General features: G+C 41.2%; 2 protein-coding genes across 2 annotated transcripts in view; one reads left to right on the top strand and one right to left on the bottom strand.

Annotated features, from left to right (window-relative positions):
* Positions 1 to 18,143, bottom strand: part of LOC125828357 (target of rapamycin complex subunit LST8-1) — a 1,170,163-nt gene that overhangs the window by 950,438 nt on the left and 201,582 nt on the right. The window lies entirely within an intron of this gene.
* The window catches only part of LOC125828347 (uncharacterized), a 49,496-nt gene that overhangs the window by 20,272 nt on the left and 11,081 nt on the right, over positions 1 to 18,143 (top strand). Inside the window, exon 4 of the mRNA XM_049507659.1 lies at positions 17,654 to 17,758. Within this exon, the coding sequence (XP_049363616.1) occupies positions 17,654 to 17,758 (105 nt within the window). The remainder of the gene's footprint in view (positions 1 to 17,653; positions 17,759 to 18,143) is intronic.

Here is an 18,143-nt window from a genome sequence, read left to right as displayed (position 1 = left end):
TCGATGACTTAAGCCTCTTTCTTAAGGGCCTTTAAAGACCGGCCATTATCGGACTCTTCTTATGCTTTTTTTTTCACCGGGCTTGGATCGAGGAAAGCAGGCTTGACAGGCCCGAGTCTTCATTTGTAGGACTTTGTGGGATGGGCCCGTGCATGTAGGCTTGGGTCTTCTTAACGTGCGTCATTTGACGACTCAGTGCATGGATGTCATGAGTCCATTGGCATAGGCTTAGGCCAATTTTGTAAGTGGGCAGTCTTTGGCAGGCCTGGGATTTAATTAAGGGGAGCAGTCTAATAAATCGACTGTTGGTGGCCGGGGTGAATATTGCAGACCAGCAGATCTGGTGGTCGACAATCGTTCGGACTTGGTAAAGGTTGTCGCAGCACCTGTAGTAGGACAGAGGACTTATCGCGATGCCTGCGGACCAATTTACGATGTCTCCGTCGCTGAGGGGGAATGAGACCTCGATCCCGAAGCAAAAAAGATGAGGGGGAAACTCAGTAAGATGTCGGAGAAGCGAAATATACGAGATCACAAACGTAGATTGCTCGCGGCTTTCCAACTGAAATGGAATATTACTATCGAAATTGAATTGTACATCCAGAATAGTCCTAAGAAGACATGATCCCAAGCCGATACTTGACATGTACCCCCTCTTCCAGGTCCATCACAAGGAAAACGAAAACCAAGATTTGCTTTATCCGGTATCAAACGAGAACTGCGAGCAAATAGCACACCTTTCAAGAGTATCAATATCGTCACATGAATCGTAAATGCATGAATGTGATGTACCAAGAAATCAGCGGTTCCTAATGGAATAGGCAACAAAGCCACCTTGCCACCCACTGCCACTAAATCGCCACCCCCCCCAAGTTAAAATGGTGTTTGCTGTTGCACCAGGAGCCGGTTCTATTAGCTATCGTTACATTTTTTTACTCGTGGAAAGTGGAAAGGCAGAAGCGTCACTACTGGGCGTGGCTTCCTCGATCACAGCTTCTCGCTTAGCTAACTGCCAGACAAGGATGCAAATCAACTCCTTATATAGAATGCAGATCGATTCAAGCGTGAACCAGGTCCAGGATTCGGACTAGGAATTGCTATTTTTTCCGATGCAGTTAGCTCTATTCCCTGACCTGAGGGCGGGAACCGTCTTATCTTAGGGTAGGGGTAGCCCCAGCTGAAGAAAGGAGCTTTGGAAGCTTACCTTATTATTATATTAAAAGGGGAAAGGGTTCCAAACCTATCTGACTAATAAGAAGAAAAGGGCGTTCAACCACTTGACTGTAAGGAGAGGGGCAAGCCAAAACCTACTCCTAAGAAGTTGCTGGATCGAAGTAGTACATTATACATCTGCCCGCCAGCAGCAGAGGGGGTTCGATTCCCCTTATACGCGATGTGGCGAAAGCCACTTCCGCAGTATTCGGGAAAGCTTGCTTCGTGGCGGAGCATTTAGCAATGCCAGCAGCCTGGTGAGGGCTGGCTGTCTGAGGACAGGTTAAGGCAGGGCCTGCTGGGCTTGCTTCTCATGAGATTGGGTGAGGGAATCAGAAAGGGTCTCAAAAACCGGGCGGGCGGGCTTTTGCCTGCAAATAGGCTTTCTTCTCATTCCCTCCCCATTTTTCTTATATAGTCCGTATTTTGGAAGTAGATGGTATGAATAGAAGGATCTTTGCGAACTACGTGAGCTAAACGATCGATAAACTCGGTCAGCATCTTATAGCTCCTTTTACGGAAAGCCTCTCTCTTACTTATCTATTCCCATCCATCTTTACCTCTCCTACTCCACTACTTCCCTCCTTCAAGGCGTGATTAATGCGCCTTAAACCTCTCTCTTGAAAAAGAGCATTTTTTAGTGGAGCCTTAGCACGTGAACCCATAGGAACAGGGCCCTTCTTCTTTGCAAAAAAGCTTCTGAATTATCATCACATCAGTAGGCGCAGAAAGCAAATCTTGGTATTGACTTATTGAAAATCTCAAAGAGATTGCTTAGACAAATCTTTTTGTGTGAGGTCTGGACTGACGAGAAAGTGAAAAGTGATCTGCACTATAGCTTCTCCCATTCCATTCCTTATTGTTGCTTTGCTTTTAGTGCGAAAAAGGGGGAAAAAGTAAAGTCTAAGCGCATATGGCACGAAAAGGAAATCCTATTTCGGTAAGACTTGATCTGAATCGTAGTTCAGATTCAAGTTGGTTTAGTGAGGGCGACCGCGAAAGTCACCGAATGGGTCAGTCTTTTAGTTCTCCCACTTCGTTAGGATTGGGGAATTGCTGCGATTCTTCCTGAATAGCCTGGATTCTCCCGTCGAGGGTCACTTTGAAAGTATTACCTAAACTCTTCTGACTGAATATGATAAAGCCTATAAAACATAGAGCTACTATCATTTCTTCATTATAAATTGAGATCTTCTTCGAACTTGATGCACAAATAGATAGAATAGCAGCAAATAGCATCTTTCTAGCCTGCATATTCGTGGAACTCAATCTCATTTAGAAAGCCTGATCTCTATCTTTCAGCAACTGAACGGGAAGTGGTTTAAGAATAAGAAGGATGAATGGGATTGGTCTGACCTCTCGCTCGGATGTAAGACTCCCGCCGCTGACAGATGTCCCATGCCACCTTTCGTGAACAGCTATGCCCGAGAATGCATTGTGATATAGCGCCGAATAAGCCACAGCTCTATTCCCGACTTGAAATCCATAAAGGACTTTAAGGGAGATAAAATTGGGGGCCCTATACCATACATCCTGCTGCCTTGGGACGACTGCACGTTACATCATAGCAGCACGACCAAATGAAGGTGGAAAGCCCTTGTATAGTATTACAGGTTACTGTGTTTCGAGAACAGAGATCTGCAAATCAGGGAGAGAAAACACGAATGTTTTTTTCTCTTTCAAGAGATTCTTTCTCGGAATCGTGCCTTGAGGGGGGATGCTGCCAATCCTACCGAGGACTTTATGGATTTCTTTTCTGGGAAGCGAGAGGTACTGGACAAAAACCCCGAATGGGGCCTTTGTTTGCACGGTCTCATCACTTAGTGGTCTGGCATGCAGTTAAACAGGTTGACCCTGGAAACCGCTTTCTTAAGTATGCTGTACTAGGGGACAATGTAGGAGGACGCTCGTGTATATGATTTTTTTTTTTGTAATTGGGCTTTTTCTTTCCTATCAGAAATCTATGATTTCCCATCAAGGTTCAGCTGTGAATTCGCAAAGAGGTTCAGGGTTCGACTCGTCTCATTCTGAGCCTTTGGCCAGTTTGACATTGGGTCAAATCTGTCGTCTGGGCATCGTCCCTTCTCTTGATCTACTTCGGTTACAACTCGCACTTGACCAATCCTGGCCAACCGACCAACCATTGAGAATGGAACAAATAGGGGAGATTGAATTCTTCTCTGTCAACCCTTGCACTTGCCTCGGCTTCGCCTTCCGCCTTATTAAGCTTTGGACTTCCATCTTAAGCTAAGCATCTAACCCGTGGGAACTTTTCCTTTTTGTTTGAATAACCCATTCTCATTATCTTTAATAAGTAAAGTAGGCAAACCTATAGGTCCTTAGTAGCGTTGACAAAGAAGAAGGAGCCGGTTAAAAGAAAGCGAATCTTTCCATTTTTCTTATAGTTTCTATTATATAATAATAGAAAATAGAAAGAAATTTCTTATTCTTATATATAGGAAGGGTTGCTTGAACGTACCCAAGAGTAGCCCTATTTCTAATAGGAGCAATTCAAGCATTAATTAGTACTACCTCAGATCTAAAAGGAAAGGAAGGAGAATAAGGGAAGGTGCCAAGTACGAGCACGGAAGAGCGTGGTACCGCTACCCCTCTCTAAGTAAAGGTAAGATTCTTAGCCCTGTAGATGACTCCATCTAAAATACAATAGGGACAGCCGTTTTCGGCTGCTCGTTTTGTATTCGAAGAAAGGAGTCTCGTACAAAGGGTTGGAAAGAAGGCTTTTACCTTATTTCAGGTGGGTTAGTGCGTATCTGTTCGGGCGGAGGCGGACAATGAAAAGACAGCGCTACTAATTGAGTGCCAGCATCTAGCTGTGCTGTCAGTAAGAAGGTAGCCGGTGCCTTTCGAAGCAAATAAAGCAAAAACGGCTCCCATAGAAAGTACATAATGGAAATGTGCAACCACATATCAAATCGGATCACGTATTTTGGAATATGTCGTTACATCATGTACATGTATTCGCCTTTCCATTATTTTTGATGTTCCGACCAGATCCCCCTAAAAACCGTACGTGCAGGTCTCCCCGCATGCGGCTCACACCATTCGAGGTGGCCCAGCCCAGCATTTATTCGCAAATCCTCCAGAATAAATGAAGATGATCGGAGAAAATCTGTACTTAGTAGTGTCACCTTTATTACTTGTGAAAATTGAAAAATTTAATTGATTGTTGAAAATATATTGCCGGAATAAGTGGAGATGATCGGAGAAAATTCTACCACTTAACCCTGCAATATCATCACCAAAATATGCAACTGACTACCGACGATTAGCCCGTAAAACAGCATTGTCCACAAAGCTTCCCATCTATCCCCTTTACCAAATAGGCGTTGTTATCACATAAGATAATGACCAATTCACCTGTAGCCACACTAGAATTGGTACGGGCACAAAAAATAGCCAAATAAGAGGTGATTTATAGTCATATTTAAGTTGTAGTCCGAGAGATTGATGAATTTGGGGTAAGATTTAACAGAGGAAACAAGGTTGATGGGTTTTATCTCCGGTCATCTTCATTTATTCCGACAATATATTTTCTAAACTTCTAAACATCTAGTTTCGTAAATAATTTTAAAAAATGCTCTCAGACACGATTTTCGAGGTTAGCCAACTTTCAACATAAAGTTGTACTTTTATCACACATTTGGGGGCTTTTCCGGCAACTTTGGCCGGAATCTTATCAATGGGGGAAAACACCATCTTTTATAACGCAGGTTTCAAGTCTTATGAAATCACCAGATGTAAAGAAGGAGCAGAAACCTGGTACGAGTGGACTGAACGTAGCAGGAATTTAGTGAGAAGAGCGAAGATTAGCATTAAAGTCCTGAGATGGCTGATTTCAGTATTTATTGAGGCGTCGAAGGTCAAAGGGGACTCGGTCAAAAGATGGAAAGTAAAGGACTTGTACTCGAATTTCTTTTGCACCTTAAATACAACGAAAAGGGCAGATATATCAGTTTTATTGCTATTCAAGGACAAAACAAAGCAGTCATCATTACACTGAAATCATCTTACAACACGGGTTGGGGAAACATCGCTCATAAAATAGCAAAATTCACCTATGAGCCTACAACAGAGCAGGAAACACAATTTAACAAAGGGAAGGCACTGGGAGTATCCTTTAAGGACGCAGTAAGGAACAATAGGTGGACGACAGAATCCACGAAGAAGGTGCACATACTGGTGGAAGGTGAGAACAAACAACTCACCGTATGTCTATGTCAATTTCCGGTGACTGTTGGGTCTGATTTTGTTATTCTTTTTTCTTTCTGTGGGTGTTGTGCGAAAACCAACACCACCACAAGGCTCGGAAAGCCCCCGCGACCAAACCCCAGCCAAAACCACCGGAAAACATCACCCCACGCGCTCTCACGCGCCAATCGAAGGTGGTAGTTTCCGGCGAGATCTGTCTCACGCGCCGGCGCTTGAGGGCTTTTCTGATCATATTTTTTGAGATTTTTTTTGACAATTGGGGTCGTCCAGCCATTCCGACCAGGCCCATACTATTTTTGACCAGATCTGATCGCCGGAATTAGGGTTCAAGCTATTTCCAGGCAGTTTCCGTTGACTTTTCTTCGAGATTTGAATTTTCTGACAATCAAATCTCAATAATCAAGTTTTTTTTCATTGTTTCCAAGACAAATTTAGCATAATGTCTTTTGGGTGTGATGTTTTTGGTTCCAAAAATATGGGGATTGGAAGTTCTAGCCCTATAATCACTTCAGAACTTTTATTGGGAAGTTCAAACTATTTATCTTGGGCTTCCTCGGTTGAGCTATGGTGCAAGGGTCAAGGTGTCCAAGATCACTTACCGAACAAGGCTTATGGGGTAGATGTAAAGGCAAAGACTAGTGAGGAAGATGCAAAAGCCAAAGCACAATGGGAGAAAGTAGATGCTCAATTATGTAGTCTCCTATGGCGTTCTATTGATTCCAAGTTGATGCCCTTGTTTCGCCCATTCCAGACGTGTTATACAGTTTGGGAAAAGGCTCGTGCTTTATACACTAATGACATATCTCGATTCTATGATGTGATATCTCGATTGACCAACTGAAAGAAACAAGAATCCGATATGTCTACTTACTTGGGACAGGTACAGGCAGTCATGGAGGAATTTGACACATTGATGCCAGTTACTACGAATGTGGAAAAACAACAAGAACACAGACAAACATTGTTTCTAGTTCTTACTCTTGCTGGACTTCCTCCTGATCATGATTCTGTACGTGATCAGATTTTAGCTAGCCCTACAGTTCCTACAATCGATGAATTATTCTCTCGTCTCCTTCGTCTTGCGGCACCTCCCAGTCACAAGGTAGTTTCATCACCCACTGTTGACTCATCTATTCTCGCATCTCAAACCTTTGAAAAGCGTACATATCAATCTATGGAGAATCGACGAGGGGGAGGGCGTTTTGGGAAACCTCGATTCAAGTGTAGTCATTGTCATAAGCCTGGACACACTCGTGATATATGTTATATTTTGCATGGTCCACCACCCAGTAATGATCCTATTGTTCTAAAGGAATATAATGAGTTCCTTCGAAATCGCGCAAGTAAACAGACATCTCCACCAGTAGTAGATGGTGCTCAACCTAATCAACCATCCAATAATGCTCATATTGCTCAGACAGAATATGATGAGTTCCTTCAATATCGTGCAAATAAGCAAACGTCTCCACAAGTAGTTTTGGTTGCACAACCTGATGTCTCTGTTGCGGGTAATTCTTTTGCTTGTGTGTCGCAATCTAGTACTCTTGGAACATGGGTCATGGACTCTGGGGCTTCTGATCATATCTCTGGTAATAAATCACTTTTATCCGATATTGTTTATTCACAATCTCTTCCAGCTATTATTTTAGCCAATGGGATCCAAACAAAACCAAAAGGGGTTGGAAAAGCCAAACCCCTATCTTCTGTCACCCTAGACTCTGTTCTTTATGTCCCTGGTTCTCCTTTTAACCTAGCATTTGTTAGTCGTTTGACGAAAGCCCTACATTGTAGCATAACTTTTTTCGATGATTTTTTTCTCATGCAGGACCACAGTACGGGACAAATGATTGGAACAGGACATGAATCACAAGGCCTTTACTATCTTACCTCTTCAAATTCCTTAGCAGCATGCTCCGTTACAGATTCCCTAGATCTAATTCACAAACGTTTGGGACATTCGAGTCTATCCAAACTGCAGAAGATGGTGTCTAGTTTGTCTAAAATATCCACATTAGATTGTGAGTTGTGTCAACTTGGGAAACACACTCGTGCTACGTTTTCTCGTAGTACTGCGGGTCGTTCAGAGTCTATTTTTTCATTAGTTCATTCTGATATTTGGGGTCCTAGTAGAGTCAGTTCCACCTTAGGATTTCGTTATTTTGTTAGTTTCATTGATGATTATTCAAAATGTACTTGGGTTTTCTTAATGAAAGATCGTTCTGAGTTATTTTCTATTTTCAAAAGTTTCTTTGCTGAAATACAAAATCAGTTTGGTGTTTCTATTCGTACTTTTCGTAGTGATAATGCCTTAGAATACTTATCCTCCCAATTTTAGGAGTTTATGACTCACCAAGGCATTATTCACCAGACTACTTGTCCATACACCCCTCAACAAAACGGTGTAGCTGAAAGAAAAAATCGGCATCTTATTGAGACCGCTCGTACTCTTCTCCTTGAATCCAATGTTCCACGGCGTTTTTGGGGAGATGCAGTTCTTATGTCTTGTTATTTGATAAATAGAATGCCCTCTTCTTCTATTCAGAATCAGGTTCCCCATTCCATATTGTTTCCTCAGTCACATCTCTATCCTATCCCTCCTCGTGTCTTTGGGAGCACATGCTTTGTTCATAACTTAGCCCCAGGAAAAGATAAATTAGCTCCTCGTGCCCTCAAATGTGTCTTTCTTGGTTACTCTCGAGTCCAAAAAGGGTATCGTTGTTATTCACATGATCTTCATCGATACCTTATGTCCGCTGATGTTACATTTTTTGAGTCTCAGCCTTACTATACATCTTCTGATCATCCTGATGTCTCTATGGTCTTACCCATACCTCAGGTTTTACCTGTGCCAACCTTTGAGGAATCTACGGTTACTTCTACATCTCCAGTTGTAGTGCCACCACTACTAACTTATCATCGCCGTTCACGTCCAACCCTAGTCCCAGATGATTCATGTCATGTGCCGGACCCTGCTCCTACTGCGGACTTGCCTCCTCCTAGCCAATCGTTTGCACTTCAAAAAAGGTATACGATCCACTCGAAATACTAACCCACATTATACCTTCTTAAGTTATCATCGTCTATCATCACCCCATTATGCATTTGTGTCATCTTTGTCCTCTATTTCCATTCCTAAGACTACAGGTGAAGCACTTTCTCATTCTGGATGGAGGCAGGCTATGGTTGATGAGATGTCTGCTTTACATAAGAGTGGTACTTGGGAGCTTGTCTCCCTTCCTGCATGTAAATCTACTGTTGGTTGTCGTTGGGTTTATGCAGTCAAAATTGGTCCAGACGGTCAGGTTGATCGACTTAAGGCTCGCCTTGTTGCCAAAGGGTATACTCAGATATTTGGGCTAGATTATAGTGACACTTTCGCTCCTGTGGCTAAGATTGCATCTGTTCGTCTTTTTCTATCTATGGCTGCCGTTCGTCATTGGCCTCTTTATCAGTTGGACATTAAGAATGCTTTTTTGCATGGTGATCTTGAGGAAGAGGTCTATATGGAGCAACCACCTGGTTTTGTTGCTCAGGGGGAGTCTAGTAGCCTTGTATGTCGATTGCGCAGGTCACTCTATGGTCTAAAACAGTCTCCTCGAGCTTGGTTCAGGAAGTTCAGCACAGTAATTCAGGAGTTTGGCATGACTTGTAGTGGAGCTGATCACTCTGTGTTTTATCGGCATTCTGCACCAAGTCGATGTATCTATTTGGTTGTTTACGTTGATGATATTGTTATCACCGGTAATGATCAAGATGGTATCACCGATTTGAAGCAACATCTCTTTAAGCACTTCCAAACTAAAGACCTTGGCAGATTGAAGTATTTTCTAGGTATTGAGGTTGCTCAGTCTAGATCAGGTATTGTTATTTCTCAACGCAAGTATGCCTTAGACATTCTTGAGGAGACAGGAATGAAGGGATGTAGACCTGTTGACACTCCTATGGATCCGAATGTTAAACTCCTTCCAGGACAGGGGGAGCCACTTAGTAATCCTGAAAGGTATAGACGGCTTGTTGGAAAGTTGAATTATCTCACAGTGACTAGACCTGACATCTCTTTTCTTATGAGTGTTGTAAGTCAGTTTATGACTTCCCCTTGTGATAGTCATTGGGAAGCAGTTGTTCGTATTCTGCGATATATAAAGTCAGCTCCCGGTAAAGGACTACTCTTTGAGGATCAAGGCCATGAGCATATCATTGGATATATAGACGCTGATTGGGCAGGATCACCCTCTGACAGACGTTCGACATCCGGATATTGTGTTTTAGTAGGAGGTAATTTGGTGTCGTGGAAGAGTAAGAAACATAATGTGGTTGCTCGATCTAGTGCAGAATCAGAATATCGAGCAATGGCGACAGCAACTTGTGAGCTAGTTTGGATCAAACAATTGCTGGGAGAACTAAAATTTGGCAAAGTTGATCAGATGGAATTTGTGTGTGATAATCAAGCGGCTCTTCATATCGCATCAAATCCAGTGTTTCATGAAAGGACTAAGCACATTGAGATTGACTGTCACTTTGTCAGAGAAAAGATACTCTCGGGAGATATTGTTACGAAATTTGTGAAGTCAAATGATCAGCTTGCAGATATCTTCACCAAGTCCCGCACATGTCCTCGTATTAATTACATCTATAACAAGCTAGGTACATATGATTTGTATGCACCAGCTTGAGGGGGAGTGTTGGAATAGAAATAAGTATTTCCTACTTAGAATAGAAATAGGAATAGGAATAGGAATAGGAATAGGAATAGGAATAAGAATAGGAATCCTAGTTGGAAAAGGATTCCAATGTAGTGTCTATAAATAGGGTCTCAATGTAACTATTTAGATACACAATTCAATAATATTTTTCGTATATATTTCTCACAATTGTGATTGATAGAGTCGCAGACCATGACACTAGGAGTCTAGTACTTCTTGATTAGAGCTTGAGTTCTTTTGATTATAGTGATATGATGGTGTAGTAGTCTTAGAGGGATGTCTAGTACGAGGCCCTATAGATTAAGCTAGCACATTTTGACTCCTAACATGAGAGCACTATATAGTAGACTCAGACTCTTATAATTTTGTATTTCGTGAGGGAATTCTAAGCAGGAAATGATGAAAAGAGGTAGACATAGTAGAAAGTTTGGTTGAAAAAGGGTTTCTAATCTTGAGGGCATGGGCATTGATTTTTGGGAGGTTGGGGAGATAACTTTATATATTTTTATTGTGATAGTCAAAAACCAGTAGGGCCACATGTTAAATTAGGTCAAAATTAAGTAGCGATGCCTTGAAAATGGTTAAAAGAACCGGTGCTGTAGATGACAACAACAAACAACAACAACATACCCAGTGAAATCCCACTAGGTGGGGTTTGGGGAGGGTAGAGTGTACGCAGACCTTACCACTACCTCGTGGAGGTAGAGAGGCTGTTTCCGGGAGACCCTCAACTCAAGAACATCAAATCTAAGTGACAGGAGAGCTATATATAAAACATAACAACCAATCCAAAAGATAGTGTATAATCAACAAATGATACAATAACATCAAGAAAGTAATGCGAGGAGTGAAACGCAGTAAACAGCAATACGGCTAGGACTACTCCAAACGCTAACAACCCATACCCTCGCGAGGGACGACAACACGCTAACCCTACTAACCTTCCACCTTAATACGCGACCTCCACTCCTTCCTATCTAGAGTCATGTCCTCGGTAATGTGAAGCCTAGCCAAGTCTTGTCTAATCACCTCTTCCCAATACTTCTTGGGCCTACCTCTACCCCTCCGCGTACCCTCTACCACCATTTCCTCGCACCTCCTCACTGGGGCGTCTGCGCTCCGTCTCTTCACATGTCCAAACCATCTCAGTCTCGCTTCCCTCAGCTTGTCCACCACAGAGGCCACTCCCACCTTCTCCCGGATAACCTCATTCCTAATCTTGTCGCTCCTAGTGTGCCCACACGTCCATCTCAACATCCTCATCTCCGCAACATGCATTTTTTGGACATGTGCGTTCTTGACTGGCCAACACTCCGCTCCATACAACAAGGCCGGTCTAACTACCACTCTGTAGAACTTACCTTTAAGTTTTGGTGGAATTTTCTTATCACACAGTACTCCAGAGGCAAGCCTCCATTTCATCCACGCAACCCAATGCGATGTGTGACATCATCGTCGATGTCACCACTCCATTGGATTACAGCCCCAAGATACTTAAAACTTTCCTTCTTAGGAATGATCTGTGCGTCAAGTCTCACTTCCACATCTGTCTCATCCAACACATCATTGAATTTGCACCCCAAATATTCTGTTTTGGTCCTACTCAACCTGAAACCTTTGGACTCCAGCGTTTGTCTCCACACCTCCAACCGCGCATTAACTCTATCCCGCGTCTCATCAATCAGTACTATGTCATCCGCAAATAACATACACCATGGGACCTTCTCCTGAATAGACCGCGTCAGCTCATCCATCACCAAAGCAAAAAGGAAAGGGCTTAGGACTGATCCTTGGTGCTGCCCCATCTCAACTGGGAAGTGTTCTGAGTCTCCTCCAACTGTTCTAACCCGAGTCTTGGCTCCACCGTACATGTCCTTTATCGCCCTAATATAAATCATCGGGACCCCTTTAGACTCCAAGCACCTCCAGAGGACATTCCTCGGTACTTTGTCATAGGCCTTTTCAAGGTCAATGAACACCATATGTAGGTCGCTCTTCCTTTCTCTATATTTTTCTACCAGTCTACGCATAAGATGGATGGCTTCGGTAGTCGAGCATCCCGGCATGAATCCAAACTGGTTCTCCGAGATGGACACCCCTCTTCTCACCCTCATCTCCACCACTCTCTCCCAAATCTTCATAGTATGGCTCAACAATTTGATACCCCTGTAGTTGTTATAGTTTTGGATATCACCCTTGTTTTTATACAACGGAACCATTGTACTCCACCTCCATTCATCCGGCATCTTTGCTGTCTTAAGGATAACATTAAACAGCCCAGTTAACCACTTTATGCCTGCCTTGTCCATGCTCTTCCAAAATTCTACAGGAATCTCATCGGGTCCGGTCGCTCTTCCCCTGCTCATCCTACTAATAGCCCGTAAAACTTCCTCGGTCCTAACGCACCTACAGTACCCAAAATCCCAAAGTCTTTCAGAGTGCGCCAAATCACCCAATACAATGTCTGCTTCCCCTTTTTCATTTAAAAGTTTGTGAAAGTAGCTTCGCCATCTTTGCTTGATGGAGGTCTCTTCCACCAATATTTTGCCTTCCTCATCTTTGATACACTTCACTTGGTCCAAGTCGCTCGCCTTCCTCTCTCTTGCTTTTGCGAGCCTATACAACTTCTTAACCCCGCCTTTGTCCCCAGCTCGACATACAAGCGTTCGAAAGCTGCCGTCTTCGCCTTCGTAACAACTAACTTAGCTTCTGTCTTTGTCGTCTTATAGACTTTCTTAAGCGTCCGCTTCTCCTCCTCGTCTACACACTCCGCCAATTTTGTGTGTGCAGCCTTCTTCGCTTCCGCTTTGCCTTGGACTTCCCCATTCCACCACCAGTCTCCTTTATGGCCTCCAAATTTACCCCTTGAAACCCCTAACACCTTAGAAGCAACTTCCCTAATGCAACTAGCTGCTTTATTCCACATGGTGTCCGCATCCCCGTTACCACTCCAAGCCCCCATCCCCATCAACTCCTCACCCATCTCCCGCGAAAGGGCAGGGGTCAACCCTCCCCATTTAATCCTCGGTCGATCAGGTACCATCTTCTTCCTCCTAACCCTCTTAATTTTCAGGTCCACCACCAAAAACTTGTGTTGGGTAGTGAGGTTTTCACTTGGGATGACCTTGCAGTCCTTAAAGAGACCTCTATCCCCCTTCCTAAGGAGTAAGTAATCTATCTGAGTCTTAGCTACCGTGCTACGAAAGGTAGCCTAGTGGTTCTCCTTCTTCGGAAAGCACGAGGTAGCAATCACCAACTCAAAGGCCTTAGCAAAGTCTAGAAGCGAAGTTCCACCTCCATTTCTCTCCCCAAAACCAAAGCCTCCATGAACATCATCAAAGCCACTAGAAGTTGCCCCGATGTGTCCATTAAAATCTCCACCAATGACAATCTTCTCGGTATTCGGAATACCTCTAACTACCTCATCCAATTCCTCATAAAAGAGCTTTTTGGCCTCCTCGTCCAATCTCACTTGAGTAGCATAAGCACTAATAACACTCCAAGTACATCCTCCAATGACTAGCTTAATCGTCATCAGTCTATCATTGATCCTCCTAACCTCCACCACTTGCTCCCTCAAATCCCCGTCTACAATGACCTTCCTATATAATTTTTGGAAGTGCTTTGGAGAGGTTGGAGTAGTATGGTTAAGGTTAACCAAGCTATTCAATGTTATATGAAATGAGTAGGGTATCCTTCATTCTAATATATAAGATTAAAAGAAATGAGACATTCAAGGTTTTGAACACTATTATGGTATCAAACCTAGGGTCATGATAAAATGATGGGGAAGAGTGATAAACCATAGATTTGGAGGTATTGTGAAGGTGAAAAAGGATCAATTGTATTTATGCTTAGTAGATCTATATTTTTTTTTTGAATAGGGCATTCCTCATTGAAGTCGGAGTTGAGTAGATCTATAATTGAGGTTATATTTTTGCTGAAAATATTGATGGAAGTTTATAGGGAGGGGTCTTCGTTGGGTAGTAATTGACCTGGATAAAGCATATAATAGAAAGCTAAGGAAAGTACCTTGTTCAGTGCTTGAGAAGAAAGGAACTCATATCAATCAAATAAATTTCAGGATATTATGATGGAGCAGTAACTAGTGTGAAAATGAAAAAGAGATACAGAGGAATATGTGGATTTACACCAGGGATCTGCCTTATGCCCCAACTTGTTTACCTTTGTGAATGAGTGAACCGGCTGACTCTAGCTTTGAATGAGCTAACCACAAGTATATAGGATAAGGTTCCATGGTGCGTGTTATTTTTAAATGATATTCTGCTTATTAAATAAACAACTGAAGTCATCAGCCAAAAAACTGTACTTTGCAGAAGCATTATGAAGAGTTACTGTTTAAAATATATCAATAAGACATAATATATGCACTTTAGATTGGACCCATAGTAAGGTGAAGTGATGTTAGACAATCATGACAAGTCACATATTTATGCTCAGTCTCCTAGGAAAATGGCAATGATAGATAAAGATATTTTATATGATATCATAATAAGATGGTTGAAATAAAGGAGGGTGATAGAAGTAATATGTGAGTAAGAAGATCTTTCTTGTGGCAAGGAAATAAGGAGAAAAAGGTTTATACTTGGTGAAATGGAAGGCTTTAACAGTGAGTAAGAAGAAGGTGGGACTGGGACTCAGAGATCTGACGTTTCAGAATAAGGCTTTAAAAATAAAATGTCTTTGGAGATACACACTAGAAGACCAAATGTTATGGGTAAGGGCTATCAAGACAAAGTATGAGGAAGAGGACAGATGGATGACAAAGGAGATCAGCACTCCTTATGGGGTTAGTTTATGGAGATCTATCAGGGTCTTATGGCCTTTGCTGAAAAACAGAAGCACCATCAAAGTTGCAGATGGTAGTAAAACTATTTTCTGGAAGGATATATGGCTAGGGACTGAGAGTTGACAAGAGAAATTCCCTGACATCTACAATCTTGCACTTCATCAACATAATACAATGGCAGAACAGTGGTCAAACCAAGGTTGGGATATTATCTTCAGAAGAATGCCTAATGACTGGGAGGTGAGTAGGGTGATTGCTTTCTTCAATCTGCTAGGAGCTTTTGGAGGCTTACAAAAAGGGGCTGACAGATTATGGTGGAATGGATACAGCAGTGGTGCTTACAAAGTGAAAGCAACTTACAAATATATGAACCAAACCAATCATCAAATGGTAGAATGGCCTTGGAAGCACATTTGGAAGGCTAAGATACCATATAAGGTTTCATGTTTTGTCTGGCTTTTGGCAAGAGAAGCAGTTCTTACTCAAGATACCTTGATGAAAACAGGGATTACTATTTGTCCCAGATGCTGCCTATGTGAGGAAACTACAGAGACAGTTAATCATCTTTTCCTCCACTGCAAAATAACTGGTCAAGTATGGAGGATGTTCTTGGCACTCAGAAGTATAACCATGGATAATGCCCGGAAAGATTTCTGAACTCTAGCAAGTTGGGGAAGAAGCAGGTTTGGAGGTCAGAGGTCAGAGATAGAGGAAGATGGAGAATGGTTCCAGCTTGTATGTGGTGGACAATATGGAAAGAGAGGAATTCCAGATGTTTTGAAAATAGGAGCAACTCTATCCAACAGATGAATATGAATTGTATTTTGCTCTTTAGTTTTTGGTGTAGACAGTCTCACTAGGTAGAAACTGTTGAAATTCTAGATGTATTAAGCACCCTATAGAAGACTAGAATAGCTCCAGTTTCTTATGAGTCTTTTGATGTAAATATGGTGCAAGTACAACCAATGTATTGAATGATCTTAATCATAGATAGAAATACACAAAGATACCAATTTCAAAATAAATAAATATAGAAGTGATATGTGATTGAAAGATACCTTACAAAGTGAAATGTAAGTTGTATTGGAAAAAATACGAAGCCAACAATATAATATGAAAATCACTTTCTCACCACCATCAAAATAACAAAATTTATAATAAATACCATAACAAAGTTCTGCTTGTCTCTAATTTTTCTTCAACGTAAAAAAATTTACCAGGAAAGAAAAAAAAAGAATGATAAGGTAAAACCTAAATAGCAAAATAGCTAAAGATATAGGAAGATAAGAAAAATGGAAAGAAATCAAGAAAGAAAGAGTTTTGGAGATGAGTTTGAGGTTTCTTTTAAAAAATATTATTTGTAATAAAAAAATGATGTGGCAATTTATATCTTATGTGGATAGTGATGGTTATCCACATCAGCGCGATTGAGAACACATGTGATCGGAGGGGTTCAAAATAATTTGTTTTAATAAGTTTAAGTGTTCAGTTGAAAAAAACGCGAGTAAAAGGGCCCATGTGACAAACAAAGCCAAGTACAGGGATCTCCGAGGTCATTCTGCCTTTTAGTTATAACATAAATTCTAACTAAATAAGTAAAACTAAAGGAAAACAAAATAAAAAGGAATTAAAAGATAAAAGGGAGATGAAACAATGTAAAGAGAAACATGAAAGACGTCACTTTTGTCCCATTTCGCTTAGAGATCTCTCTGACTGTAGAGAAATTGAAACAGACAAGTTCTTATTTGGTTTGATTTCACAATTATTGTTTTTTTGATTTTATCGTATCTTGTGTTTAAAGGTATGAATCAAGTATTGTTAACGAAAAAGTCCTAAAGTTTGAGAGATTGAAGAACATATTTATATATTCACAAGTTCTTTTTCTGTCACCTTCCTTTATTTTGTTTAGTCCATGACTTACTTAGCCATTGTAAAAGCCACGTAGATGGCTTTTCTCCCCCTCACGCCACACACTTTGCCATATGTCAAGCATGGGGCTTTAGCGCCTGAAAAGTAAGTTAAGGAGGTAACATAAACTAGGCATAGTTCAAGTCTGAAACTAATAAAAATGTGATAGTTTAGAGGGGGATTAGCACCTGAAAATTATAGTTTATGGGGGTAACATAAGCTAATCATAGTTTAAGTATGAAACTAATAAAAATGTGATAGTTTAGGGGGGATTTTGATTCATTATCTCTTGAAAAAAGAGATAATCCCTACGCCTTGGAAATATTTCTACAAAATTTGTTTTAGAATGAAATGGATCCAATAGGACAAAACAGACGGCAACTGTAATTACTTTGTAATTGAGGCGTCTTTGATTGATCAATTGAAAGCCAACCTCTTAAGAAAAGAAAACACATCTTTTACATGGAACTGGTTGATCAGCTTTTGTGTGCTTCGTCAGTAGCTTACTCAGTCACTAATGTATTTGGTAAATCCCAACAGAAACTCATGTTTGTGTGCTAATTTGTGGAATAAAACATGAAATGACTTTTACACTGGTAAAATCCCTACTGTCTTTTTCCCTTGCTTAAATGAATGTTATTTGTTTGTTGACTAATACTTCTGGCTTTGTAACCCAACAAATACTTCTCTTTTATGCTTTGTGCCGACATCTAAGTTAGTAAAAGGAGGGGTTTTAACACTAAAATCAATATTGAAATTTGCTCCTTACGTTTCCCTTTTTTCCTTTCAGGTTGTCAATTGCCATGAATCAGTCCTTTACATTTTAGCACCGCTGACATATGCTACAGTATATGGATGCTCTGATGCAACCATTGTCTTGGGAGCTGTTGGCAAGGTAGGGAATGTGAGAGTTCAGGAAGATTTTCCTTGTTAAGTTGGTATTCAGATTGTTAAAGTTTTTGTTAAGTAACTCTAATCCTGCATTGCAAACAACTCCTTGTAAATATCCTATATATGATGTATGTATATCATGTGTTATTATTTGTTTGGTTCTCACAGTTATTCCGTTTAACTTTATGCTGTAAGAGCAGTACTATGGTTTTTTTCTATAGTGCATTCCAATGTGTGATACTGTTAGGGCATTTAATTTATGAAAAACTATCTTTGTGAAGTATCTAGAGTTCTACACATTATTTATAACTAATATTTGGTTAACCTTGTCATGTACTTGAAATTGATTACTCGAATTCTACATGTTGTTTGAATTATCCTTGAATTTT

Source organism: Solanum verrucosum, unplaced genomic scaffold, assembly GCF_900185275.1.
Source record: "Solanum verrucosum unplaced genomic scaffold, falcon-dt-bn FXZP01000048.1, whole genome shotgun sequence".
In the NCBI taxonomy this organism is placed as follows: domain Eukaryota; kingdom Viridiplantae; phylum Streptophyta; class Magnoliopsida; order Solanales; family Solanaceae; genus Solanum; species Solanum verrucosum.
This window is presented reverse-complemented; position numbering and strand designations above follow the sequence as displayed.